Genomic DNA, 27,913 nt, shown 5'->3' with positions numbered 1-27,913 from the left:
TTTTGCTATAAAATAATTTTATTAAAATAACTATTGTTGCAACAAAGCTCAAGAATTGTGCAACACTTCTTTTTTTATGTACACATTTTTGTAAAGTTCTGTTATTCAAAAAAAAAAAAAAATGTTTGCAAAATACAAATCTGAAAACAAATGTTTTTAATTTCAAAAACTTTAAAAGGTCTTTTCAAAAGGAAAAATTTAAACAACTTACCAGCACAAGTGTTTGTACCATTACAAGAAACAATGCATGTTGGTGCTAAAAAAGAAATAAAAAACAATGCATGCTGGTGTTGAAAAAAAAAAAGATTGTAAGCAACATCATTATTATCTTTAAAATGAAAAAGTTTGAAATTTTTCTTAAAAATTGCTGTTAATGCTTTTAATAACTGTGTTGTAATTGCAATTGCTGCAATTTAAAATATTTTATTAAATAATAATATTAACTAATATAACAGTTTAAAACCAATTTTTCTTAATGTTAATAATTTTGGCAGTTGTATTGTGATTGCGATTGCTTTGTGATTTTTTATTGTGAACATTTTTACTTAAAGGGATCCGAAAGTGCTGAGATAAGTTGTGTTCATTTTAAAGAGAATGATAAAAAAAAAAATGTTTATGCAGAATTTTTTTAAGTAAAACAAAATAATAAATGTATACCAACAAAAATAAACTTTGTTGTTTTACTCGAAGCTCACTATTTCCACATTAGCCAATCTCTCTTAGTCTTTAAAATATACGACACAATCAACAGACTTTATAATTCATTCAAGCGCGTTTAATTTCAAAGAGTTTTAGTAAATGAAGTCATAGTAAAATTTTTTTTTTTGAATCAATATTTCTTGCTTTTTAAAATAAGCGTTTATTATCAATCTTATGACTTTCCTATAAATTTTATAAGAAGCTAAACAAAAGAATGTTTTTTTAAAGAGTGCGCAAGAACCAAATAAATTTAAGGTTTTTATGTTAAAATATAATAAATATAACAAATATTCAAAAAGGTCATTGATCACCTTATTATATATTGTGAATCTTTTTTCTTTTCATGTAAACAAAGTGAACTTTTTTTCTAAACCTTTTATCACTATGACATTTTAATTCTCTTATCGAAATGATATTTTACAAACTCTTAAATTTTAAATTAATAAAGAATTTTGGTAAACGACATCATTTATTAGAGATATTTGCTGAATTCTTAAATTTTGAGTTTTAATTTGTAAAACATTTTTAGATTTTACACTTAACAAGTTTACAGAGAGCTTTTTATTAATTAAAGCAATAATTAACGTTTTATGGCAATAATTCAAGACTGATGGCAATTACAATTGTCAACGTACTAAAAAACATTATACTTAATATTTCCCAAGTTACGCCGTATTTGGCAAGTGTTTTACATTAAAACCTGTCTCTTAAAATTATAAATCAAAAAACTACCAAAATTGACAATTTTTTCATAAACAATTTCAATTTTAAAATTTACTCGATAATGCTACCCTTTTCGCAACCTTGACCAATAATTGTTTAATTTTAAAAATAAAATAAAATAAACAATAGTTGTTTTACAGAAAAAATGTCATTAAATATATTCTCGCATTATTAAATAAGAATTTTGAGAATACTTGTACCCGATAAAAAGTTTAGCAAATAAATGCTGTTAATTAAAATTTCATAAGGTTAATTCTTTCACTACCAGCCATTTTAACAAAATAATTTGGAAGGCATAACATTGACAACTAATTAAAATTCGAATAGTGAATCTCATTAAAAGCGTAACAAACTATATATCAATAAAAATCTAAACAAATGAACTTTTTACTTAAATAAGTTTTTAACACTCATCATTGAACAATAAAAAATGCAAAGTGCTTAAAACCATTGCTTTATAAATAGTAATTTAAACATTAAGTCCATAACAAAACTCATTTAATGTATAAAAACAATGTTTTTCGAGACGAAAAAAAGATATTTTTATTTACTTGGCTGAATACTTATAAACTTCTACGAGTTAAATTTTGCAGTGTTAACGCTGCTTTATTTTACAACTAAATTTAAAGAAGCTTTTTTTAATCAAGGATTACTCAGGATTTAATTTTGTCAAGTGATAACTTTTTATAATAACACAATATGGCTCTTATTTGTTCTTGATTATGTAGAGAATTAATTAAACCTTAAAAACAAACAAACTACATGTGTCTAGAGTGAAAATTTATGTACAAAACAAGATAAATTGTGAAGCCTACTCAAAGCTGCTACAAGTGGCTTGTGGTTAAAATTTGAAAAACCAAAAGCCCCTGTCAACGGCTTGCGGTAGTGATAAATAAAAAATTTATGAAGAAAAATTTTTTTTCTGTAAAATAGGTAACTAAAAAAAATCTTTAGTAATCTATAATAATAATTAAATAACATTCTAAAATTTGATTAAAAAAAAAATTTTTTAGATTTCTTATCGAAATTCTACAATGACATTATTTACAAAAACTCTCTGAAAATAAACGCGCTTGAATAAATTATAAAACCTGTAGATTGCGGCATATATTTTAAAGACTTTGAGAGATTTGCTAACATGGAGACAGCAAGCTTTGAGTAAAAGAACAAAGTTTGTTTTTGTTGATATACATTTATCATTTTGTTTCACTTAAAAAAAAATATGAACACAACTTGTATTGGCACTTTGTGATCCCTTTAAATAAAACTTTTTTTAAACAAACTGACTTTCAACAAGACTGTAGTAACAATACAATTACCAGCTATTATTATATTTACAAATACAATTACCAGTAATTATTATTATTTGACTTACCAAAAGAAAGCAAGACAGAAAGATAACGACAGAAAACTAAAAAACCTAGAAGTTGGGCAAGTATAAAACAGAAGAGAATTCCAAAAATGAGGAAAAAATTGGATGAAAAAAGCTTTTTGAGCGCAAATATTTAAAAAAATATTTGAAAATATTTTAAAACAAAAAAAAGATGGGGGTTTTTTGCAGATAAATATCGTTGGGAGAAGTACTACAATTTGATCCATGAAAAGTAGAAACTTAGACTTGTCTCTCAACCCTAAAATATAAGTAAGAAGTGCAATGAACTGCATTGGTGTAAAAAATGATAGAAGAAGTAAAAAATAAAAGTATTAACAAAATCATAGGATATAAAATCATAGGCTAATCTAAACAACTAAAAAGTTTGCATAAACTAGGGTCAAACCAATAGATACTCCAATATTTTAAAGCCTCTCTAAGCTATCACAGAGCGCTAGAAATCTTACTATTACCCAACCTTAAAACCATTAAACTGAATTTTAGAGTTTTAGGATCTCATTAGAAGATAGCAGAATAAGCTGCATAGCCACTACCAAGCACATACAACAACTTTCATGCATCTGCTCGCAATATATATATATATATATATATATATATATATATATATATATATATATATATATATATATATATATATATACATATATATATATATATATTTTATATATATATATATATATATATATATATATACATACATACATATATATATATATACATACATATATATATAACAGAATATTCTGTTTTATATGTATGTATTTGAATAAAATAAACAACACTTTTAAATTGTTTGTTATACATGTTTCGAACTACATAGTTCATCATCAGTAAAATTTACAAAAATCATTAAAAAACCATTTTTATAAGTGATACAAATTAATTACTTTATTACAAAAATCCATTATATAATTCATTACAAAGGCTTAAAATACAATAACAAAATGCGCCAGTCTCAAAACTTAATTAAAAAGAAACATAATAGGCACAATTAGTTTAAAAAACAAAATTCCTAAAATCAATGTTATAATAGTCAAAATAGTTCAAGAACTCTGTTTGACTTGCTTATTTAATCAATCAGAACTAGTAACATAAAACTATACATAAAAAACTATACAGAAAAACAAATAGCATAAAAGTTAAATTTAAACAGGGCCCTTGCCACTTTATATGCAAGCTTTCCTTTATTTCTAATTCATACTCGCTTTCAGCAGAATCAAAAATAGAAAAGCAATCAGTGGAGGCTTTCCTTTGACACTCAATGTTTTTCATTAAATGATGAAAAATGTAAGACTTTTTATCTTTCTTGAAATGTTCATCAATGTGTTGTGAAAAGTTTCGGACAGTTCATCCTATGCAGCAAACATTACAGTTAGCAAAAATAAATTTGTAAACAATGTTTGATTTACTATTTCTTGGAAGTAAGACTTTTGTGAAAAGTATTGTTTAATTTTAAAAGAAGAAAACAATAATTTGATAATTAAATCTTTTTTACATAACTTTTTAGTTAATTCATTAATTTTGTTTTGAATATTTCCAGACCCATCACCTATATATGGCAATGTAAAATATTTGTAATTAAGGGATTTGTTATTGTTGAATTTAGATGTAACAAATTTTTTATTTAAATAGTTGTTTATACATTTATCAATAAGTATAACTGGATCCTGATTTTTTAATAAGACTGTTTTTAGGTTATGAATATCATTATGGTAACCAAACCAGGTATTATTGATTTTAAAACAACTATCAATAAGAGTTTTAACTAGCCCAAGTTTGTAGCAAAATAAGGTAAAGCTAAAAAAATTTGTCTAAAGACCAGTATATAGACATATATGGTATTATTATGGTAAATATTAGTGATCAAATCATGGTTATTTTCAATGCAAACATCCAAAAATAGTAAAAAACCATTTTGTTAATGTTCAAATGTAAATTTTTTATTAGGATGTATAGAATTTAAATACTTGAGAAAAATAGTACTATCGGTTTTTGAGTAAAATGATGCAAAAATATCATCTATATATCTTTTATAAAATAAAGGTTTATTCCCCTTAAACTCATTTAAATAATTACTTTCTAAGTTCCCCATGAATAAATTGGCAGAAACAGGAGTAAGTGGAGACCCCATAGCTACACCATCAATTTGATCATAATATTTACCACAAAACAAAAAATGAGAATAACAGGTTGCAAACCTAAATAATTTTTTTTATATTCCCATTCGAAATTTTAAGTTCCGGATTTTTATTTAATATTTTAGAAACCACTAATTAAACGGTCTCTTCCAATAGAATATTAGTGAATAAACTTTCAACATTAAAAGAAATTTAATAATTATTACTGAAATTGTGCAGTTTTAATTTTCAATAAAAGTAAAGGAATCTTTTGGCGAATACTTTAGTTCAATAAACGGTTTGACTAAAGTACTTAAGAATTTAGCTAGTTTATAACTACAGGCATTAATTGAAGAAATAATTGGTCTGAAATTAGGAGTTATTGCTCCTTAGTAAAAAAATTTTCTTCATGTAATTTCTGTTAAAAATGATATAATTGCCCTTTTCTTAGTAGAGTAGGATCTTTGTCTAATAATATAAATTCATTTTTATCATTAATAATTTTTTTAAACAGCTTCATTATAATCATTTCTATTTAAAACCCCGTTACCTTTACCAGGTCTTAAAATAACTATAATTTTATTGTGTTTAATTTTTTTAAGAATACTATGTTTATGTTGTATATATATATATATATATATATATATATATATATATATATATATATATATATATATATAACTATTTAATTATAACTATTTTTAATATTGTTTGATCCTATACTTTAGTATAATCAAGTGTTTTTTTTTTTAAAATACTATTTTGTGTATAAGTGCTGGTTAATATTCAAATATACCTTATAAATATAACAATAACTATTACAGATTTATTTTCAAATTAATTGCTATTGTTCCTACATTTTTACTTTTCAGATTCATAATATATTTAAAATAGAAAAATGGAATTATTATATAGTAAGAAAACCAAAAAATTTATTAACACTGAGCTGAGCAAATATCTTGGAGGTTATAGAAGGTTTCTAAAAACTGAATTTCCAAAATTATGTGATTATTTGCAGCAATGCCTTGATATTATATTACCCTGCAAGGAAATAAAATACTTGTTTATATAAAAAACCCTTGTAATTTATAAATGCAAGAAATTTTTTTTAATGTTGCTCATAAAATTGCAGAAAGATGGTTTATTTTTAAAACAGAGTTTAAAAAGCAGTTTGTGATAAAAAAAAAAAAAACTAAAACTATAAAACTAAGACTTAGTAGAGGTTGGTTTGCATGCTCATTGTCTTTGCATAGGTAACTTAAATTTAATAAATTCCTTGTTTTTCTAGCTGGATTAAAATCCAGCATGAAAAACAAGGCAGTGTTTCATTTACGTTAAAGTTTAACCTGGGTGCTAAAGCAACTGTCAAGCTCAGGTTCAAAAAGTAAATCTATCAAGACTTAATTAACAAAAATATGAACGTTGCAACATAAATGAGTAATAATTCCAATGTTGACAAGGTCAGTGATAGCAATCAAGTCAAATTAATGCTGCCATCTTTTCTTTCAGATATGGTGAGTCATTGACTGCTATTGCTATTATCTTTAATGATCTACTGAAATATATTATGATGGCAAGAAAACTTGTTGAAGATAAAAAAATCTCATTTGTGATAGCATAAAAGTTTTTCATCCCAAAGAGCATGCTATGAATGTTTGTAGAGATGCTGTTTTGAAGTGCATATTAGTATATTAGTAATATGCTTATATAGTCAAGAAAGTGCTCGATGAACTTGATGAAAATGAGTCAGAGCTATAATATTGTAGAAAATAAGTCTACATGATTTTTGCTATTGCAATCATCAGGTGAAATACAAATAGATTTTTTTTGTTGAAAAAATTATATATAATTTGAACTAGAAACATAAATATATACATAAAAAACTATACAGAAAAACAAATAGCATTAAAGTTTAAGTTGTGAAAATCCCTTAGTTTTATTTTTAACCATACATATATATATATATATATTAGGGTGGGTCATTATGATGTAAATGTTAAGTTGGGGCTGTGAAACATTACTAAAATGTTGCATTACAGTCTACTTATGAAAAAAACTCCTTTTGAAATAAAATTGAAGCGTGTCTTGGATCCGCAACTTTGGGAATTAAAATTACTGTATAATCGTATAATGTAAATACATGTGGTTTAATGCTATATTCCATTACTCGACATCTTGTTACATTAAATTTAAAAATGCAAGTAGTTATTAAAGGAGAAATAGTCAGAGTGTAGTAGGCAACACATAACAGCAATTTGTTTCAGTTATTTGCTATTTTTTATGGCTCAAGAAGTCAGATTTAGAGTCAATTTTCGGTAATTCTGCTCGAGATTTACGACACTGCAAAATCATTCCATGTCGTGATTTGTGCCCGAAAACTTTCATAGTTGTTGCTGATATGTCTTTAATAGTACGTTCAACTGCCTGAGAATGGCATGGAATACCACTCAAGACATCAACGTGGAACTGGAAATGTTCAAGATCATCATTAGAAACAGTTGATAAAAGCGGTGGTGATGTTGCAATAGCAACAGACCAGTCAATCATTTTTATGAATGATGAAGCTTCCGGATCAAGCTTGATGCTTGATTTATTAAAGACACGTATCTTGCTACTTTGTGATGTAGCTTGTGCGTCAATTATTTTGTCACACGAAAACTGACTAATTGATACATTTTCATCTGTAACTCCTCCAATAAGAATGTTCTCAGGATGAGCAAAATAGCAGTTGTTTTGCAACACTGGTTCAAGAATTTTCCACTCTTCTTTCCCTAGTTCATAGCACTGCTTCATAAGATAAAAAAAGTTTCTTGCTCCGTCTAGGCAGGAAGAATGTTGCTTTATGTTGAACCACGATGGCGCATAAACATTTACGATGAATCTTGTAATTCTTTGCAATGGTTTTGAAGGATTTTCCTTAGACATATACAAACGTAAAATACGATTGGCCTTTGTTAGCCACCTTGCATGGTTCAGATTTCCTGGCATAGCAGTCTGGAGGAACAATATTTGATCACAAGCAGTGTATCCCTGCTGAACAGCTAAGCAAGCTTTTAGAAGGTATATCTGATCAGAGCTTAAATCTTTCTTGACATCAACACTTACATCCTCAACTTTACCAGGTATATGTTTAAAGTTCACAATATCTAAATCTTTGGATCAAAATCAAGTGCAATGTCTATTTTACCTGTTGAAGTAGCTGGACCTGTTGAACGTCCACCATCCACAACAGAGAAATATAAAGGTAGTTCAATGCAAAGTATTTTTTGGACTTCAGCAGCATGCTTCTTAACTTCTTTTTTCCTCCATATATTTTTCTGACGACGAAGTTTTGCTGGATCAATAGCATTCTCTGGTGTTATAAGATCTAAATCTTTTAGTAAAGCATTTGCTATTAGGCAAGCATCCCTGTTACTGATTTTACACCTATCCATGGCCTTACACAACTCAGGATATTGTTTAGTGTTGTAAACCTTCATCTCTTCATCACTTGACATCTCATTATCACTTGACATCACTTCATAACTTGACATCACTTTACCATCTAACATCTCAATTGGCAAAAATTCTTCATCTGGCTTTGACTGTTCATTATCACTGCAATATGTTTCATTTGGATCAATTTCTTTATCAAACTTCATTTTCTTATCTGTAATCGGTAAATTGCATGTTTTACTTTTTTTTTTTTCTCTCTTCTGCAGCTTAATTGTTTCTTCTTTGTCTATTTTTCCTATTACCATCTTCCGTACTGTTTTTTGATCTATCCAGAACTCCCATTCAAGTGTTGGAATTTTTTTTGGCAGTGGACATGAACAAGCTGACCTTTCTCGAACACCTTTATTAAAACACTTACACAGACAAATATCGAATAGTTGGTCTAACATCTGTAAACTTGATTTAAATGTTGCAGAGGACTTCTTGCGATCAGAGTATTTACCAAGCTCATGTACTTTGTTAATTAGTCTCTTTATGCGAATAACTAAGCTGCTGACTGCAATGGTAGGAATACTTGCTTTGTTGTACAGTGCTTTAATTTCATTAGCTATGACTGTTGCTCTTTCAGTAACACTTGCGCAATTGTTATTTTTTAATAAATAGTCATATGCTTTGAAAACATCAGCAGAAGTTGGCAGTTGATTTGTTTGGAATGGTCTAGGTTGTCCAAGTATACCATGTTCAGTTTCACTTCTTGTTTTAACAGTAGCCATTTTTATTTTCAATTTTAACTAATTAAACTAAAGCAAAAAAACAAACAACGTAATTTAAATGTAGTATATACAAGTATATATCTTATAATGAAGTACAGGATCATGTTATCGGAAGTCAACAAACAACACTAACAGCTTTTTGTCTTATACTTCGTAGGGTGCTCTAAACTTTTGCAAAGTTCTGTATACTATTAATAAAATATTATTAACATGAATCATCAAAAAACCTAAATCTTAATGCTTTTATCCTGCAATTATACAACTGTTGTAAAATAGCATCATTTTGACCTAATATAGTAAAATTCAAGTTAAAGTTGGCAAAACTAAATCAAATTTTTATTACATTTCTTTTACATATCATTAATAGAGACAACAAAATGCAACTTTATTTTCATGTTTCATAAAAAAAAAAAATTTGACCCACCCTAATATATATATATATATATATATATATATATATATATATATATATATATATATATATATATATATATATGCTGGTAGATACCAAACAAAGTAAACAGTGCTTAAATTGCTTGTTAAGGTCAACTTTTTTTTATTTTTTTATTTATTTGTATGATTTGAATAAATTATATCATACGATAGATTTTTACAAGTCTATATTATAAAATCAATCAAGCGTAACTTGTTTATGTTTACTTTGAATGAAAACCGTTGACTTTAATTTTAAAGCATCAAACTTTAAATCATTAAAAACCTAAGTTAAGTCGACTTCCGCATAAATTATATCAACGTTAAGTATAGAAAGCGTTTACGTTATCAAACGTTTATATAAATTAAATAATACATAACATTAAAATCTTAAACATAAAATAAGTAAATATTGTTTTGTTTAAGAAAAAAAAATGCATTAAAGTAAGAGATGTCTTAACCGTTCTAACTTGATAAAAATTTTAAACTTTAATTCTTTAGTTTCTGATAAATATTTATTAGTTTAATATAATCAAATCTATTTTATAAACATATTAACAATAACGGGTGATGCAGAAGTTATCAGACAAAATAAAAACGTCAATAACTTATTTATAAATAAAAAACAAACTACTATTATATTTTTTTTAAATAAAGCATTTATCTTTTAATAAAAATTTATTATTTTTTATATGATAAAACACCACCATCTACAATTGATCTCAATTTTGCTCTGACGCCTTTCATATGCGACTGTAAAAAGTTTAAATCAATTTCTTGTAGTTTTAGTTTAATGCGATCAATCAAAACTTGCTCTGTTGAAGCTTGCCAATCTCCCTCGTAAACCTTCTGTGCCAAATGTCCCCAAAAATTTTCAATTGGTCAGACTTGAAGCACATTTGGGGGATTGGATTCTTTATCAACGTAATAGACATATTGGTCCATCCAATTTAGAGAATCTTTAGAATAATGAGAATTTGCTAAGTCTGGATAAAATAAATAGTTAAAGTCTCCATGATACTTGTGAATAAATTGAAGAAGTCGTTTTTCTAAACATTCATTAATATAGATTGATGAATTGATCGCTACAGCCTTGGAAGTGCAAAACAATGGCTTGGACATACCACGGTCAGATATGGCTATCCACATTAAAAATTTTTTTGGAAATTTCTCTTTTCCTATAAAACGAACACTTTCTGGGCATGTCTTTTTGTTATTTAAGTATTATCCGGATTTTCTAGGCATGTTGTCCCTGCAAAACAAAAGTATTTTTCGTCATCGATGACTAGAAGCGATTTTGTGTTATAGAGTTGGTTAACTAGTTTCCTGCTTCTTTTCTTTGCCTTTATTTGTTGTTCTATAGTGTATTTTGGAGTCTTTTCACGTTTTCTATATTTAATATTTATTTTTTTTAACTGACGACCAATTGTCGATTGATTTACACCGAATTTAATACCCATTTTTCTCTGACTGACCCATTTTCGATTGTTGACAAGTCTCGTTACTTTGGCTTTCTTTTCTCTAGTCTAGGATGTCGGACGACCAGGGTGCTTTCTATCAGAAAACAATTGAACATTTTCAAGTCTTTTTAGGTTATCATATATTGTACTTGGAGCAAATCCTTCCTTTTCAAAATGATTTACGATTTTTTTTTTTTTTAGATTAGGTGTATTTACAAAAAACATTTTTAGTCGCTTTCAAAAAGATTCTTGTTCAGCTGCATTTAACCTCATTTTAAATAATTGTGTTTCAAATAATAAAGTTTATATTTTATAGAACGTTTATGCCTACGCATAAAACCGCAAAAACTAATTATTATGCTCAAATAATGAAATTAGGATTTTTCCGATAACCTCCGCATCACCCATTATTTATTAAACAATGCTATTCTACGGTGCGTTTTATAAAGAAATTTAAAAAGAAATTTATATAAAAAAAAAAACGTCGACGCAATTTTGTCGCCTTTAAATATTTGTCGACTTAATCAGCTTTTTGACACTTAAACTGCTGACTTAAACGCATATATATGTATATATATATATATATATATATATATATATATATATATATATATATATTTATATATATATATATATATATATATATTTATATTTATATATATATATATATATATATATATATATATATATATATATATATATATATATATATATATATATATATATATATATATATATAGTTTACCACCAAAAAAAAACAAAAAACAAAAACAATTTTTAATTATTTTAATTACAAAACTTATATATTAGAATATTTTGAAAAGTCAAGAGAAAAAAAAACCATGAAAAAAAAAAAAATATTAAAGCTTTTGAAAAAAAATAATCATATTTAAAAAAAAAAAAGCGGCTCATAAGTTTTGCATTTTTGCTTTTGAAATGATATAAGTCTAAACCTTAATAAGAAATATGAACACCTCCTTTTTTTATGCATAATGCACATCTTCTTCTTAAAGAATCAAATTCTTCTCGTAAATCTTCAGTTGAAGTTACTGGCTCTTTGGTAGATTTTTCAGTCCAGCACAGTCCAAACATTTTTAATTAAATTCAGATCAGGTGATCTAGCTGATGACTGAAATACCTTGATAAAGTTTTACTTAAGCCATTCTGTAACAGATTTTACATGTCTTCTTGAAACATCCACTCTAGCTTATTAACAAAAAAATGTCAATGATTCTGTTGGGTCACTCAATTATTGTACAACATGTCTAGACCTGGGCTATCATATGTGATGCAGCTCCAAATACCAACTAAACCACCTCCACCTTGTACCATTGGTATAATACAATGACATATTTGCTTTTGATTGTGGTGCCTGATGACAATTACTTTGCACTTACATAGTTTGATTAATCATTAAAAAAAATTCTTCTTAATTCATAATTACTCATTTTTAAAACAACTTTGCAAAATTAAACTCGTATTAAAAAGTCTGTTGGCTCTAAAAATGGTTTTCTGCCAGCAATATAGCTAAACAATTTATTAGTTTAGCCAGGTTATCTTTTGTGCAATCTGTTTCACTGAGTATTTAGGATTTTTTTCTTGCAATTCTATAAATAGAATTATCATTTGTGATACTTGTCATTCTTGATCACACAGATTGCTTATTGTCAGCAGTTTTTTTAAATTTGACAAAAGTTCTACTTATACATAAAGATGAAACTTTAAAATTTGAGAGATTTCAATATAAATTATTAAAGACCTCCCATATTAAGGCTAACAATACACTGTTTGATTTCTTTACTTATTATTTTCTTATGGCAAGACTATTATTAATATTATTATTATTATTGTTATTACTATTATTAATATTATTATTATTGTTATTAATAGTATTATTATTGTCTAGAATTTAACAAAAATGATGAATTAATATAAAACGAACTTTTAAAATAATACATATTACTTCAAATATATTTTAGTAATATTTAATTAAAAAGAAAAGTTTTGAAATATAAAATCTTTTTTAAAGCTTAAAATACTGGTTAATGTTTCTACTTAATAGAAAAAAAGATATGCTTTAGCAATATTTTTGTTTAACCCTTTTTATTTTACCAGAATAAATCTAATTTATTGATAATTAAAAAAAAAAAACTATATATATATATAAAAATATATATATTTATATATATATATATATTTATATATATATATATATATAGTTATATATATATATATATATATATATATATATATATATATATATATATATATATATATATATATATATATATATATATATATATATATTTCCTTCAAGAAAATATTACATACCAATGCATCCATACAATGCATTAACCTCTTGCTTGTCTGTATCACTCATTCTACCCATTTTACCAATTAGTTCTTCAATATCTATTGTTAAATTCATAAACTCTGGTTTTAATCTCATTGTTTTTGTGTTGGCAGTGCGCTTTGGTTTTTTTGATAAAGCCCATAATTCATAGTGCATAATGGAGAAAATATCATAAGGCTAAACAAAATAGGATAAATGCATACACAAATAAATAACTAAAACTTTTGTAAGATTTGTTAATTAGAAGTAAGCTGGTATGATCAGAAAGATGATAAGCTGTAGAAAGCTTAAGAAGCACATTAGATAATTGATAGTTAGGAGAAACTGCAGTCCTTATTCAGTATCCTTTAATATCAGTGCTCTAGTAGCAGTACCCCTTTTATACCTATGTAGTGTTGTTAAACATTTGAGGAATAATTTTTTTGATACCATTAACAGATTTGATACCATTAACAGAAACAAATTGTGTTCAATTACACAGTGTTAAAGTGTTTGGTGATAATCTACACAATTTTTAAATCTAACCAATTTTTCTATTTGACAAAGTGTAAATTTATGGTATATATGGTTTGACTATTTAAACTCAATTAAAACAATGTTTTTAGTTAAGAATCAATTTTAACTCAATATTAATTAAGAATTTCAGGGTTGTAGTTTTGCTCGTATTTATAATCCAATAATCTAGGGTTGTAGTTTTGCTTGTATTTTAACTATTTCTAAGGGCGTTAACAGTTTTTAAAATCAAATTTACGAAAAAATTTAATATTATTCTATTGTCTTAAAAAGAGTTTACCATGAAACTATTATTACTTTCAAATTTTAAAAACCATTTTCAATCATATCTTTCTTTAAAATAATCTTTAATCTTACCTTTCTTTAAAACATTATAAAAAGCTCATTTTTAAAAATTGCTAAATATTTTAAAATAACAATAACAACAAAATAAAAAAAACAAAAAACTATGAAGTAATAAAAGAAATTAACTTACAGAAGAATAATGTGTTTGTTGGATAGAATAATAACATTCAAACTGTACCATTGCATCAAATTTTATGCCTAAATATTTTAATATTAAATTTTAAAACTTAAAATGTAAGTATACTTTCATAAAATTATTGTTTTTGGAAAAAAAAATTGTAATGTACATTTATTTCTTTATTATGCATACATTCATTGATACATACATACAAAATTTGAAAGTTGCAAGTCAACCCAATTCTATCTTATCTTAATTTAATTTTTATTTACATTTAATTCAGTATGATTCATTAACTAGAGTAAGTTATAAATAAATGAATTTTTAAAATGAGTGTTGGAGTAAAACAATTCCATTCGTACTTTCATATATATAATTAACTGCAAACAATTTATTTTTTAATTTTTATAATTTTTAGACATGTTTTGGTTCTGTAAAAACGGGTAGTTTTAGATGAAAGTTCTAAACTAGACAAACTTTGTAAATAAAACATTTATAAAAAAACATGGTTTTATTTGGGTTTAGATAGACTTTCAGATAATTTTGTTTTTAAGTTGAAAAAAAAAACATTTATTTTTTTAGTTTAAAAATTTTAACTTAATGCAGAAAAAAATAATAAATTTCTACTGGAATATTTTTGTTTTGTTTATGTTTACACATTACTTTGTAATTCTACAAAAAAATGGTGTCTTTAATGTGATTTATTTATACTGATTTTTCGAACCTATTTTTTAAATAAGTAACCTATAAGTTAACTTTAGTGGTTTATATTTTTTAGTTAATTCTTATTTTCTTATAAACTATCTACTCCAGTTTGAAGCAACTTAATACCAAAAATTGCTGGTATCTAATAGTAGGGTGCCTTAAAGCCCCCTTTAGAAAAAAACAAACACAACTGTTTGTATTTTTATTTGCTGCAGCTATCTTTTGTGATTAACTGAAGCCTAATTTAAGCTTAATTGTCCGATATTTAATACATGCTAAATAATATTTAGTACATGCTAAAATCCATTTTCTATTTAACGAGTCCCTAATATTATTAAAAAAGTTTTTTAAAACATTATTTGAAACAATTATCTTCTGAAAAAAAAGATACCAAAAACTTATAAAAATTCACATTTTTATTTTTAATTAAAAAAGCAAAAGTTTTTCTGTAATCAAATCTAAAAAAATTATATATATATATATAAATATATACATATATATATATATATATATATATATATATATATATATATATATATATATATATATATATATATATATATATATATATATATATATATATATATATATATATATATATATATATATATATATATATAGCTTATAACTATAAATACAACTGTTTGTTATGATAAAACTAAATGTTAGATTTAACTAACCTCCAACAATATTGTTAATATTTGGCTTTATAATCTCAATGTAACTGTCGCGATCACAACGTTGTTGTTCATGTAAGAAACCCATTGCATGAAGCATTTCATGTAGAATTGTCCCTTGGGAAAAAAATCTATTGTATTTATATTATAATAAAAATATTATATTTATAAAATGTTGGCTCCTATAAGTTCGAAAATTATTACTTTATATAACTTTAAATTATATAACATTGAACTAAATTATTTTAAATGACTATAATTATTATAATTTATAATATTCATAATATTATAATAATATAATACAAATTAATAACAATATTTATAATAATTCTGATATTACAATTTTTATAATAAATTATTGTTCTTACTGTTATTATTATTATTACTACTATGTTAACTAATAAACATAATTTACTGAAATTATCAGCCATTATTATTCTATTATAAAATGCATAATAATTTGTCTTTGTTGTGCTTATTAAAAACCTTTTATATTCTTATAGCAAAAGTTTATAAAAATCTATTAAAAAAATATAATACCTTTAGTATTACACGTATATCCAATGGCAATTTGCTGTTTTGATGTTCCCTGTTTTCCAACATAACTCCAGCAGCTAAAAATAATATTTATTGTCATTAATAAAAAACTAATTGTGCAATAGTCAATTATTATAAAAAATCAAATTTTAAGTAGTTCAGATGTTTTGATGCATAAACTTTAACTTTTGGGGCAATCTACCTCATTCTGCTACCTACACTTAGTTTATCCTTCAACACATAAATCTTAATAGATCAAAAAGATATACCAAATAGATATGTCAGGAAAGCATCTAATAAAAGGGGTATTATCTTTGAAAAGTTTTAATTTTTTTATTAATTATATATATATTTTTCTTTTTTCAACATCTTCATTGCCAACAAGACTGGAAGCAATCACTATGAGAGTTAGAAGTTACTGGAAGAAAAAAGATGAAACTTATACAGCAAGATAACGTTTGACAGACGACTTAAATTATTACAAATTATATGAATCAGGAAAACAAAATGAAGGAAGCGAATTCCATATGATGTTCGAGTAAAAAAACTGGACAAATAAGAACTTTTAAAGCACCTAAGAACAGTCACAGTAAATGGATGAGACTTAATTGAATAACAAGTAACACGAGAATGAATTTTAGTAGATGGCACAAGAGCTGCTAGCTCTTTAGAGCAGTGTTCAATATAGTATTGGTAGAAAAGAGAAAGAGAAGCAACATTACGACAATGTGATAATGTTTGGAGGTTGGCTGCAAGTGCAGGTCAAATATGTTTACAATGCATTTTTGCACCTTGTCTAAAAGAGAAAGGGCATTATTGATCTGCCCCAGATATGGCAACAGTATTCATGTATACAAGTACAAATTTGAGATTTAAAGAGATATAGAATGCAGATATAGAATCCAGAGAATAGAATCCAGAGTAAAAAAATGATGAGCACAGTAAAGAGATGCAACTTTAGCAGATGCAACAGATTTGATATATGGTTTCCAAGAAAGATCGGAAGAGTTAATCCTAGAGGAAGAAGGGTAGATGACTCATCGAGTACGTTACCATCCATAAATATCGGAAGATCTAGATTATTGCAATAACGATTAGATGAAAAAATTGAGTTAAAGTTCACTACCCACTGTGAGCCCCATGCTGTAGAAAAGTGAGATCTGCCTCAAGCTCAAATTCCCCCTCCAGGCAATCAGAGAGTGTTGGCTTCTTATCAAAACAACAATAAATGGTAGTATCATCAGCGAACAATGCCACTTTTGACGTGAAGATTAGTAACGTTGATTAAAAAAAGTATAGGCCCAAGGATAGAACCTTGAGAAACCCCCTGAAGTGACAGGATGTACGAAGGTTACGTATAGTTTAGGTTTTATCTAATTATTTCAATGTTCAATAGATTTATTTAGATACTTATCAAAAGCTCTAACTACTTTGATTTAAGCCAGATGTTAGTAAAAAAATATCGCTTTAGTGTTTTGGTTTTTTGACAATAAACTTCTGCTTAATATCTTTAAATAACCTTTAATTAAATAAAGATTTTAAACAAAAAACAACTTTTAAGCAAAATCATGTTGTATATATTTTAACTTATGTTAATAAACAAAATTATATGTATATAATAAAAAAAAAAATTGTATAAAAAATTAATTCATAAAAACTTACCCATCATTCAAGGTAGTGATGAACTCAATATAACCACTTTTGTCACTGGTTTCCTTTTCAACCCATACATCATGACCACAAGGAGACATATATTCATTCATTGCACGAACAGATTGCTTAATTATAGTAGTGTAATCTGAAAATTTATAGTAGTATTATAGTAAAATTATAATAGTATAATCTGAAATTATAGTAATTTAATCTGAAATATAGTAGACCTTAATTATAGTAGTATAATCTGAAAATTCAAATAACTTTATTAAATCAAATTTTCAATTCACAAAGCATCATAAATAACCTCAGTCAGTTTTAGCTAATATTGTAAATAAAGTCAACAACATCTTCGACTAATGTATAGCATTAACTCAAACAGCTTTAATTCGATGCACTATAAATATAATTCTAAGCCAATCTATAATTTTTTTAAGACAATACAATAAAATTAATTTGTTTTTGTGGGATTGTTAAAGCTTTTTTGACTTTTAAAGATTGAAATAATTAATTAAAATTATTTGTTTATGTAAAATTGACTTTGTGTATACACCTTATAAGTAACTTTCAGATAGTTTTCTCTTTAGTTCACACAAAAATCTTTTGTCTTTTACAGATCAAAAGAATATAACTTTTTGGCATCTTATCAAAAACGCTTGTATAATTTCTTATTTTTTGGCTAAAATATTTTTTATGGTCTCTAAACTATGTTTTTTCAACGAGTTATTTACTTTTAAAAATAACTTCACGCTTTGCTTATAGTATTACATTTTTTTATTGATTAGCATAATATGAATTAGACATTTATAAGTGTCAGGATTTATCAAAAAATTTGTTTTATTGATATTTCAACAATACCTAATTTTCCTATTATATAATCTGAGTTTTTTTTATCTTAAAAGTACCAAACTCAATTTTTTATAATAGAATACAGGGTAAGTGGGAATAATGTCTATGTGATATATTTGAGTATATATAATGTTTATATATTATGTGATATATTAGTAAATGGTGTTGAGACAATTTTAATGTATGTAATAGCAGATACAATTCTGCTCGGTGAAGTTAAAGCAAAAAATACAAATTATTCCAATTTTTTATTCGAAATTAGCATGATTTTATCAGCGTATTATGTCCAAACAAGAGCTTTAGATGTTACAATTTTTTTTTGCTTTAGGAATTTTTTAATATTTAAGGAAACTTTTTTTTTTATATAATTTTCAAAACCTTTTTACTATCCCTAATAGTGAATCTAAAGAATACCCTTTTGGAGTCTTTAGATCAATTTCGCTCATCAGCATTAACATGATTTTATCAGCATTAAAAGATTTTAACTTAGTTAAAATCTTTTGAAAAAGTGCCTTAACCCACTATAGATCCTAGTTCTAATCGGTTCTGACATATAGAGTTGTCAAAATACAATATTTATATTAATTTTTACAAAAAATACTAGAATTCTGACCGAGAAAGAGCATATTATTATGGCCAATAAACAATCAGAACAGATCATATTATTAAACTATGATGTTAATTTCACCTAAAAAAGGTATTTATTTGAAATCTTATTCAAATTGGACAAGCAATTGTGATTTTAAGAAGATTTAAAAAAAAAAAAAAAAGTGTCTTCAATCTGGGTTATTTTGCAACAAACATTTTTATTTTATGAGAAAATTTATGATCTTAATTTTTTTTGTCTTTTCATAATTCATAGACCAGATTTAATTGATTATGTAAGGGAAATATGTCGTAGTCAACAAAATATCATACAGACGCTATAATATTTTAAAATTGCCTTAACTACACTGAGTATTGAGCAGTGTTTAACTTAACAAGGGAATGTATTAAAGATTATATAGATCTAACACTACACAAGTTATATTTATACAAAAGCATTTTTTTTCTTTTCCTAAACTTTTTGTTTCAGTAAGGACAACTAGTGATAAACTTTTTGTTAATTAGTTTATTAATGAAGATTTATGGGTAACACTGTTGGATATGCATCTTATCTGTTTTTTATCTTATATATGTAGCCAGACTTGTTTGATTATCTAAATATTATTTTGCTATTTCTGTCTGTTTTAAGCATATATATATATATATATATATATATATATATATATATATATATATATATATATATATATATATATATATATATATATATATATATATATATATATATATATATATATATATATATATGTATATATATATATATATATATATATATATATGTATATATATATATGTATATATATATACATATATTTATATAGATATATATATATATACGAGTGAGATGAAATAAAAACTTCATATTATCTCTCCAGCCTGATGTTTCAAGAACTACTTCTATTCCGTTATCAAACTGTGTTTTCAGTTGTTCGTACTCCTTCAACAGTTGAGATACAAATAGATATTCAATGTTTGGCAATTGTGTTTTACTTCCAAGTTCTTCATCCATCACTAAACAAAGGATTCTATCTAATACATGGTGTTTCTATCTAAGGAGGATTCTATCTAATACAGCTGAAAAACTGAATTTGTTGATGTATTTCTCTGTGAACAATCGTTGCAATATTACAACAACACCATTCTTTTTTCCAGTGTTAGCGCTGTGGTATCTGCAACAATTATCTGTATTGAATTCCATGGGTGAAATTCATCAAAGACTTTAGAAAATCCTTGAGCAATAGTTTTTACCCTGCCATCTACCAAGCCCAGGACACCCAATTTGATTTCTTTTCTTTCATTTTTAAGGACGACCACTTGATAACCGATTCCGTTGATGTGCTTGCCATCAAAGTGTAAGGACCAACTTTCCATGTACAACTTTTCGATCATTTCTTTTTTCAGCTTGATTGCCTCTTTGATTGTTGACTTGTAAATAGCTGATTGACATGGAGTTAGGATGTCAATGCCTTCATGAGCCAATTGCTTGCATATGTTAGCAGTTTTGTTTGTTGATACTCTTGTGTAGGTCACCAAGTTGACTGCAATTTTGTTTTTATGATATTTTCTGCTTGGTGTAGGAGTAGTCTTATCTTCTTCTTTTCTTCTTCTTCTTCTTCTTTATCGTTTTCATATTCATTGTTGTCAGCCTCAGAGTCAGAATCACTAAAACAAGGATAGTAAGGTGATGAGTTGGATGACCTATTGGAAAGTTTTTATCTTTTAGAGGGATGGATTGTTTCTTTACTGGCCGCTTGGCCTGTAGAGTATCCCACTGTTTCTTTGCTTTACACTTGGAGATGGTGTAATTGCTTGTCCTCGGAAGATAACCATGTTCCATCCACTTTAGTAATAGCAAAAATTTCATCAAGGGGTTCATAGTTTGCCCGCTTGACACATTTATTATAATATTTAAGTATTTTATCGAGCTTTGCTCATATAACTTGATCAGATACATGAGGAAAATTCAATTTATTCTTCCACAATTTGGTGACTTCTTTGGAAATTTCTGCTATTCGTTCCTTTGTTCCTTTGATTTTTGGTCCAAGGAAATGGTGAAGAGGCATTCTGCACTTTTTTTCCAGTATATATTCTTCCAAAGGGACCATTATTCTTCTTTTATGAGAATTTCTAAACTTTACCAGATTATTGGTCCAGACATCATTGTTCTTCTGAATGCTACTTTCATTAGGCTTGTATATTACCATATGTTGCTTCTGTAATAACTATAAAATTAGACAAGCAGCTATATATGCACAGTCTAAATTGTTCTAGAATATTCTAAATTGTTCTAGAATATTCTTAATTGTTCCAGAATGTTCTTAATTGTTCCAGAATGTTCTAAAGTCGTCTAAAATATTCTGAAATTTTCTAAAATGTTCTAAAGTTCTAAACCCTTCTAATATATACAAGTTTAAAATGATTTTCAGCAAAACCACACTTATCAGTAGTAGCAGTAACAAGATTAAATAAATGACGATTCATAATTTCAATAACGGGGTGACCTTTTCTTGCAACCTAGAGGAATTGAACATGTTTTCAATGTTTTCTAACAAAGTTCATCAATTTATGACACAAGAAATTTTTTATTTTTCTATAAGTCAAAAAGTCATAACCCTAATATATAAATATATATATACTTCCTTAAATTTTCACCATAAAATATCAGTTTTAGGTTTTAATTTTAATGACCAGAAAAAATTTTTTTTTTTAAATAACTATTTGATAGACAGCCTGTCCAAACCAAACCCTCAGTCGATGTAGCAGCACTTAGTTGCAAGCCAGGCTATCTGTCAGTCGATGTAGCAGCACTTAGTTGAATCAGGCTATTTGTCAGTTGATGCAGCAGCACTCTGTTGCAAGTCAGGCTATAAAATAAGTTAATGTATAAGATAGTCGATGTAGCAACACTCCGCGCAAGTTTTAAAGTTAAAAAATAAATATAAAAACATTCAGAATATTTTTAAAAAAATTGAAAAAGTTTTTAAAAACATTTAAAATGTTTTAAAAAAAAAAATTTTAGTCTTTTAATTAGTGGTTTTGTGGTTTAATTACTTCCTGCAACTAAATTAATGTGCTTTGATATAATCTAACCTTAATTTTGTCAGCTTTAAAACCAAAAACAAGCGAAGAGCCATTTTTTACCACAAACACATTTTCTTAGTCGTATAGGAGTGTATATATATATATATATATATATATATATATATATATATATATATATATATATATATATATATATATATATATGTATATATATATATATATATATATATATATATATATATATATATATATATATATATATATATATATATAGTTCTATAAATTGTTGCATTTGGGAGATAAAATGATTCCTATGCCAACAAATTTGTCACTTTTAATTACTTTTGACTTTCGTCCAACATTTCTGTGTTGTCAGAAAGTTAAAACCATTAATTTAATTACAAATTAAGTGTTTTTTAAAAAAAACACGCAAAAACCCAAATTTAATTGACCAGAATGTTTTTAAAAACATTCTGAATGTTTTTAAAAACATTCTGAATGTTTTTAAAAACATTCTGAATGTTTTTAAAAACATTCTGAATGTTTTTAAAAACATTCTGAATGTTTTTAAAAACATTCTGAATGTTTTTAAAAACATTCTGAATGTTTTTAAAAACATTCTGAATGTTTTTAAAAACATTCTGAATGTTTTTAAAACATTTTGAATGTTTTTAATACTATAAACAATGTTTTTATTTTTTTAATAAAATGTTTTTATTTTTATTTTTTTTTACTGTAAATCATGCACGGAGTGTTGCTACATCAACTATCTTATAGCCTGACTCGCAAAGAAGTGCTGTTAAATCGACTGAGGGTTTGGTTGGGTCAAGCAGTCTATCAAGTAATAAAAAAAAAATTCCGGTCTTGCATTTTAATTTTTACTTTTTGTCAACAAAATACAGAAAAGACTTTCTGACAACCAATTAGGAGTTATGTATATATTTTATTGAATTTAAACAGGGAGATTCAGTAATGTTAAATTTATATATATATATATATATATATATATATATATATATATATATATATATATATATATATATATATATATATATATATATAAATCTATACATGAATTAAGATTACATTTTTTTTCCTTAAGATAAATCTTTGTTCAAATATCACAGATTTGCTTTATCACATAACAGAAAAATGATTTTTAATTTCAAAATGTGAGAATAACAAAAAAAGTAAAAAACTCATGGATTTGAGATGACTAAGTCACAGCCTGTTTTTTTTAGGTATCAATCTGTATTTGATATTTATTTAAACTTATTCTAATTAGTTTCAATATTTTACATTTGATTAAATGATTACATTTTGATAGTGAAGTTCAAAAAAACATTTTAAATACTGTAAAAAACAAACTACTATACATAAGTTCATATCTAATTAAAAAATCTAAAACATTACTTGTTGTAGTAGTATCAGGTCCAATGTTTATAACATATGGAATTCTTGGCCTGCCATTTTTGTCTTTCCATAAAGTTACAAACTTTGAATGACTTCGCCTGTTTCCTAAAAAAAATTTATATTTAGTAATTTGTTTTGGTAAAGCCTTAACTAAATTGTGCCAGTAATTTATTCCAATACTTTTTTTAAAGTAATTTATTCCAACATTACTCTGCAATAATTTATTTCAGTACTTTTTTCCAGTAATTTATTTCAGTATTTTTTGCAAGTAATTTCTTCCAATATTTTGTTTTAGTAATTAAAACATGCCAAGATTAAAAAAATATCGTATTTTTCTTTAAAATATGTTCACATTTATTGCTATGTATGTATGTATTCATATGAGTCAACAACTCCAAGGGGGGGGGGGTAGCATGTGCCCCCTACTTTTTTTCTAAAGGAACTTTTTTTTTTAAAGAAAGTTCTATATCTAGAGAACTTTTTTTAAACATGACTATTATGCCCCTACACTTCGAAACCCATGTCATAGGCATGTCATGTATATACACAAATAATTTATAAGTGTTCTACAAAACAGAGTGCTCAATATTCTTAAATAAACAGAGCAATGATAAATTAGTAAAAAATTTATTTTGGTTAAAAGTAGTAAAACTTTAGATGGTAATGTTCCTATTAATACTAATGTGTTTATGGGTAGTAGGAGTTCATAAGGCTTAAAATGATTAGTAGGAGTTTAGTTAGGAGCCAATATGGATGATAATCTTTCAAATAGCAGTATCACAATAAAAACACACTGTTTCTACCTGCAAAACTGATTAACACTAGAAAAAGCCATCCTGTTGTAAAAAATTGATGGAGCCAGAGTTCCAGAGAGTTTTTTGTTTAACTTAAATTTAACGTCCTAAAAAACATAGACTAACATAACATAAGACCTAAAAGTAAAATGAGTAGTAGCTTTTTAACACTTCAAATGTTTCAAGATGTTGTATCATGTTATATTGTTTCAAGATGTTGTTTCATGTTATATTATTTCAAGATGTTGTATCATGTTATATTATTTCAAGATGTTGTATCATGTTATATTGTTTCAAGATATGATAAGAGATCAAGATGATGTTGATCAAGACGATTAAGACAGTACAATATAACCTTAAAACAAAACTGAACCTTTTAAAGCATAAAGTAGAGAGTAATAAAAATGCTACTAGATTATTAAAGAGCCACAGGATCTTTTAGAATGGTACAACTCTTCAGTATGCACAAAAGTAATGAATTAATTCACTGCAAAGAAGGTGCTTCCAAAAAATAAAATTGATACTTAATAACCATTGTAAAGACTCAAAATGTATAGATGAATTATAAATGACATCATTTTAATAATTAAAACCATAAAATGAAAAGATGAAAACTCACTCTTAAGAACTCATTTATAATTATAAGCAATAAAAAAAAATATCTATAAAAATATCTCAAAAAATAAAAATAAAAAAACTAATAAAATAAAATTTAGAAATATAAAACTACCACTTACCAGGTGGAAATTTAACATCACTGAATCTTCCTGTTTAAATTCAATAAAATATTTATAAATAGGCAACAAAAAATCCAACAAATAAAAAAGATTTTGAAATTCAAAAATATTTTACGCTATTTTATTCGATAGTAAAATTATCTAGTTTGATATGTTTCTAATTAATTTAAAATTGTGCGATGTATTATTATTTAATAATAGCTATGCAAAAAGAAAAAATACTTTTTAAACATAACCACAAAAAAAAAATTCTACCATGCGCAATGTTGATCTCCTCAATGGTTTTTGCCGGTTCTAAAGTACATATAAATATTAAATTAGATTGCAAGCAATACAAATTTTTGATTTTTTTGTATTCATTGCCATATATAAATGTATAACAAAAAAATGTTAAAGTTCTGTCACCATAGTTACATATGTTCCTAAAACAAATTAAAAATAGTATTCAAAAAACATGTTGAAAAATAAAAAAATGTGAAATAATATAGATCTTTTCTTATTGCATGGCTGTATCAAATAATTATTTTTAGTTTGTTGTAATAGCAAACAAAAAATGTTAATATAAAATTTTTATGTTTTACAATAATAAAATATTTTCAAATGAGTGTCAATAACAATTCAATAACAGATGAGTTGTAAATTAAAACAAAATATCCCTATGCTGCTAGCCAGGATTGCAAAACAAAACAAATCACTTCTATACTGTTAACCAGGGTTGCAAATCAAAACAAAACATCTCTACACTGCTAGCCAGAATAATTTTTCAAAAGGTCCGAAAGATACATATTTTCTCAAATTAATCAAACCAAAAAAGTGAAAAGTTTTTAAAATTTTATGAAAATTAGACAAGTGAACAACAATATCAAGCATATATTTTATGTGTAATAAAAATTTAATGACTGGACTTTGTGCAGATTTAGTTTAACTAGCATTGGAATACTTTGTGTTGTTAATAACTGTTTGATATTAATTAAATGAGTTTTAGCTAAGTATCAAAACATCAAATAATGATGACATTAAATATGATGCTCAAAACATCAAATTATGATGACATCAAATATGATGCTCAAAATATCAAATAATGATGACATCAAATATAATGCTCAAAACATCAAATAATGATGACATCAAATAGTTTTGACTATGCTTAAATTTTATTATCCATCTTTTAATAATAGAAAAATAAACTTTAAATAAAACTTCAATAAAAATTTCATTCATTTAGACAGCATATGCTTGCATAAGAAAAAATATTTTAATACAAACAACAAAAATACAAAAAATATCTTTCAATAATAGCTAAAAAAAAGTTAAATATTACCAATAATAAAACTTACCAAATGGTTCATCAATTATAGTGGCAATATCAAGTGGTTTTTTATCAACAATAACATTTTTTGCATCTTGTACGTTTTCTAAATATAAACAAACAAACATAACAAATTTAAAAACAAAAAATTAAATTTTTAAATTTTAAATTTTCGCTTTATATAATAATAAAGTGGAAGTGAAAGTTTTGCACACATATTTTGGTCATCATTACCATCATTATCAAATTAGTTTCTTTGTTTCTTCACATGCATAAATCAGGTGAATACTTAATTAGGCATTTAATTTAACTTTTTATGTAAAAGAAATAAAACTATAACAATTGCTATAAATTACAGAATTTGTATTTTCATAAAAAATTCTTATAAAGATGTTTTAATAATTCTCATTAAGATAGTCGTTCACAAAACTGATCATAATGATGTGTATATATGCATATATACACAAAATATAACATGAATTTGGAATTTAAAATATATACTTTAGGATGTATAAATGTTAATGCAGCCTCAGTCACAAACCCGTCTCCGGCTATACTTTATCAAACCCGGCCCTGGCCCCAGTCAAATATCAACCCGGTCGTTCACTAAATTAGAGTAATAGTAAAATGTAAATGTTATGATAAAATAAACAAATGTAAATGAAGCAGTAAACAATGAGTAATTAGAAGGTATAAGGTATAAAAGAACTGGCAAAATAGACGCTCACTAAATAATGATTCTTCATATCTCAATCCAATTAAGAACCAATCCAATTAGAGTACTAAGTAACCGGGGCCCCAGATTAACTTGAGACTTTTTTCAAACTCAGTCCCTCCCCCGGCTAAACTATAAGATTTAGCAAGGGTTGATAGCCGGGGTTAGGAAAAAATTTATTATTATAACTTTTTATTTACATTAACTATTTATTAAATACTGGCATATATTTATATACTTTCAAACTCTAATTTTCTTCCAACAAGATTGCAAGCAACCACTATAAAGTTATGAGTTACTTTAAAATAAGCAAGTACTTGGAAATGGTTAACCGAAGACTTAAAAAGTTGTAGGTTCTATGTAAAAGAAAAACATGAAGATGGCTATAGTTATAAGGTTTTTTTGATGTGCAAGGAAAAAAACTGGATTAATAAAAGTTTTTATAGCGTGAAGGGACAGATAAAGTAAAAGGATGCAACTTTATGAACAAGAAACAAGCAAGAAAGAGTTTTGGT

General features: G+C 25.7%; 1 protein-coding gene across 4 annotated transcripts in view; it reads right to left on the bottom strand.

Moving 5' to 3' along the window:
* Positions 1-27,913, bottom strand: part of LOC136079840 (uncharacterized) — a 66,403-nt gene that overhangs the window by 19,336 nt on the left and 19,154 nt on the right. For all 4 annotated transcript variants that reach the window (XM_065796457.1, XM_065796458.1, XM_065796459.1 and 1 more), the window contains exons 3-12: positions 26,712-26,789; positions 25,630-25,668; positions 25,375-25,404; positions 23,844-23,948; positions 17,943-18,078; positions 16,284-16,357; positions 15,747-15,860; positions 14,374-14,441; positions 13,364-13,562; positions 212-256 (exon numbers count right to left, since the gene is read on the bottom strand). In XM_065796457.1, coding sequence (XP_065652529.1) covers positions 212-256; positions 13,364-13,562; positions 14,374-14,441; positions 15,747-15,860; positions 16,284-16,357; positions 17,943-18,078; positions 23,844-23,948; positions 25,375-25,404; positions 25,630-25,668; positions 26,712-26,789 — 888 coding nt within the window. The remainder of the gene's footprint in view (positions 1-211; positions 257-13,363; positions 13,563-14,373; positions 14,442-15,746; positions 15,861-16,283; positions 16,358-17,942; positions 18,079-23,843; positions 23,949-25,374; positions 25,405-25,629; positions 25,669-26,711; positions 26,790-27,913) is intronic.

This window comes from Hydra vulgaris, chromosome 04 (assembly GCF_038396675.1).
Source record: "Hydra vulgaris chromosome 04, alternate assembly HydraT2T_AEP".
Taxonomy (NCBI): Eukaryota; Metazoa; Cnidaria; class Hydrozoa; order Anthoathecata; family Hydridae; genus Hydra; species Hydra vulgaris.
This window is presented reverse-complemented; position numbering and strand designations above follow the sequence as displayed.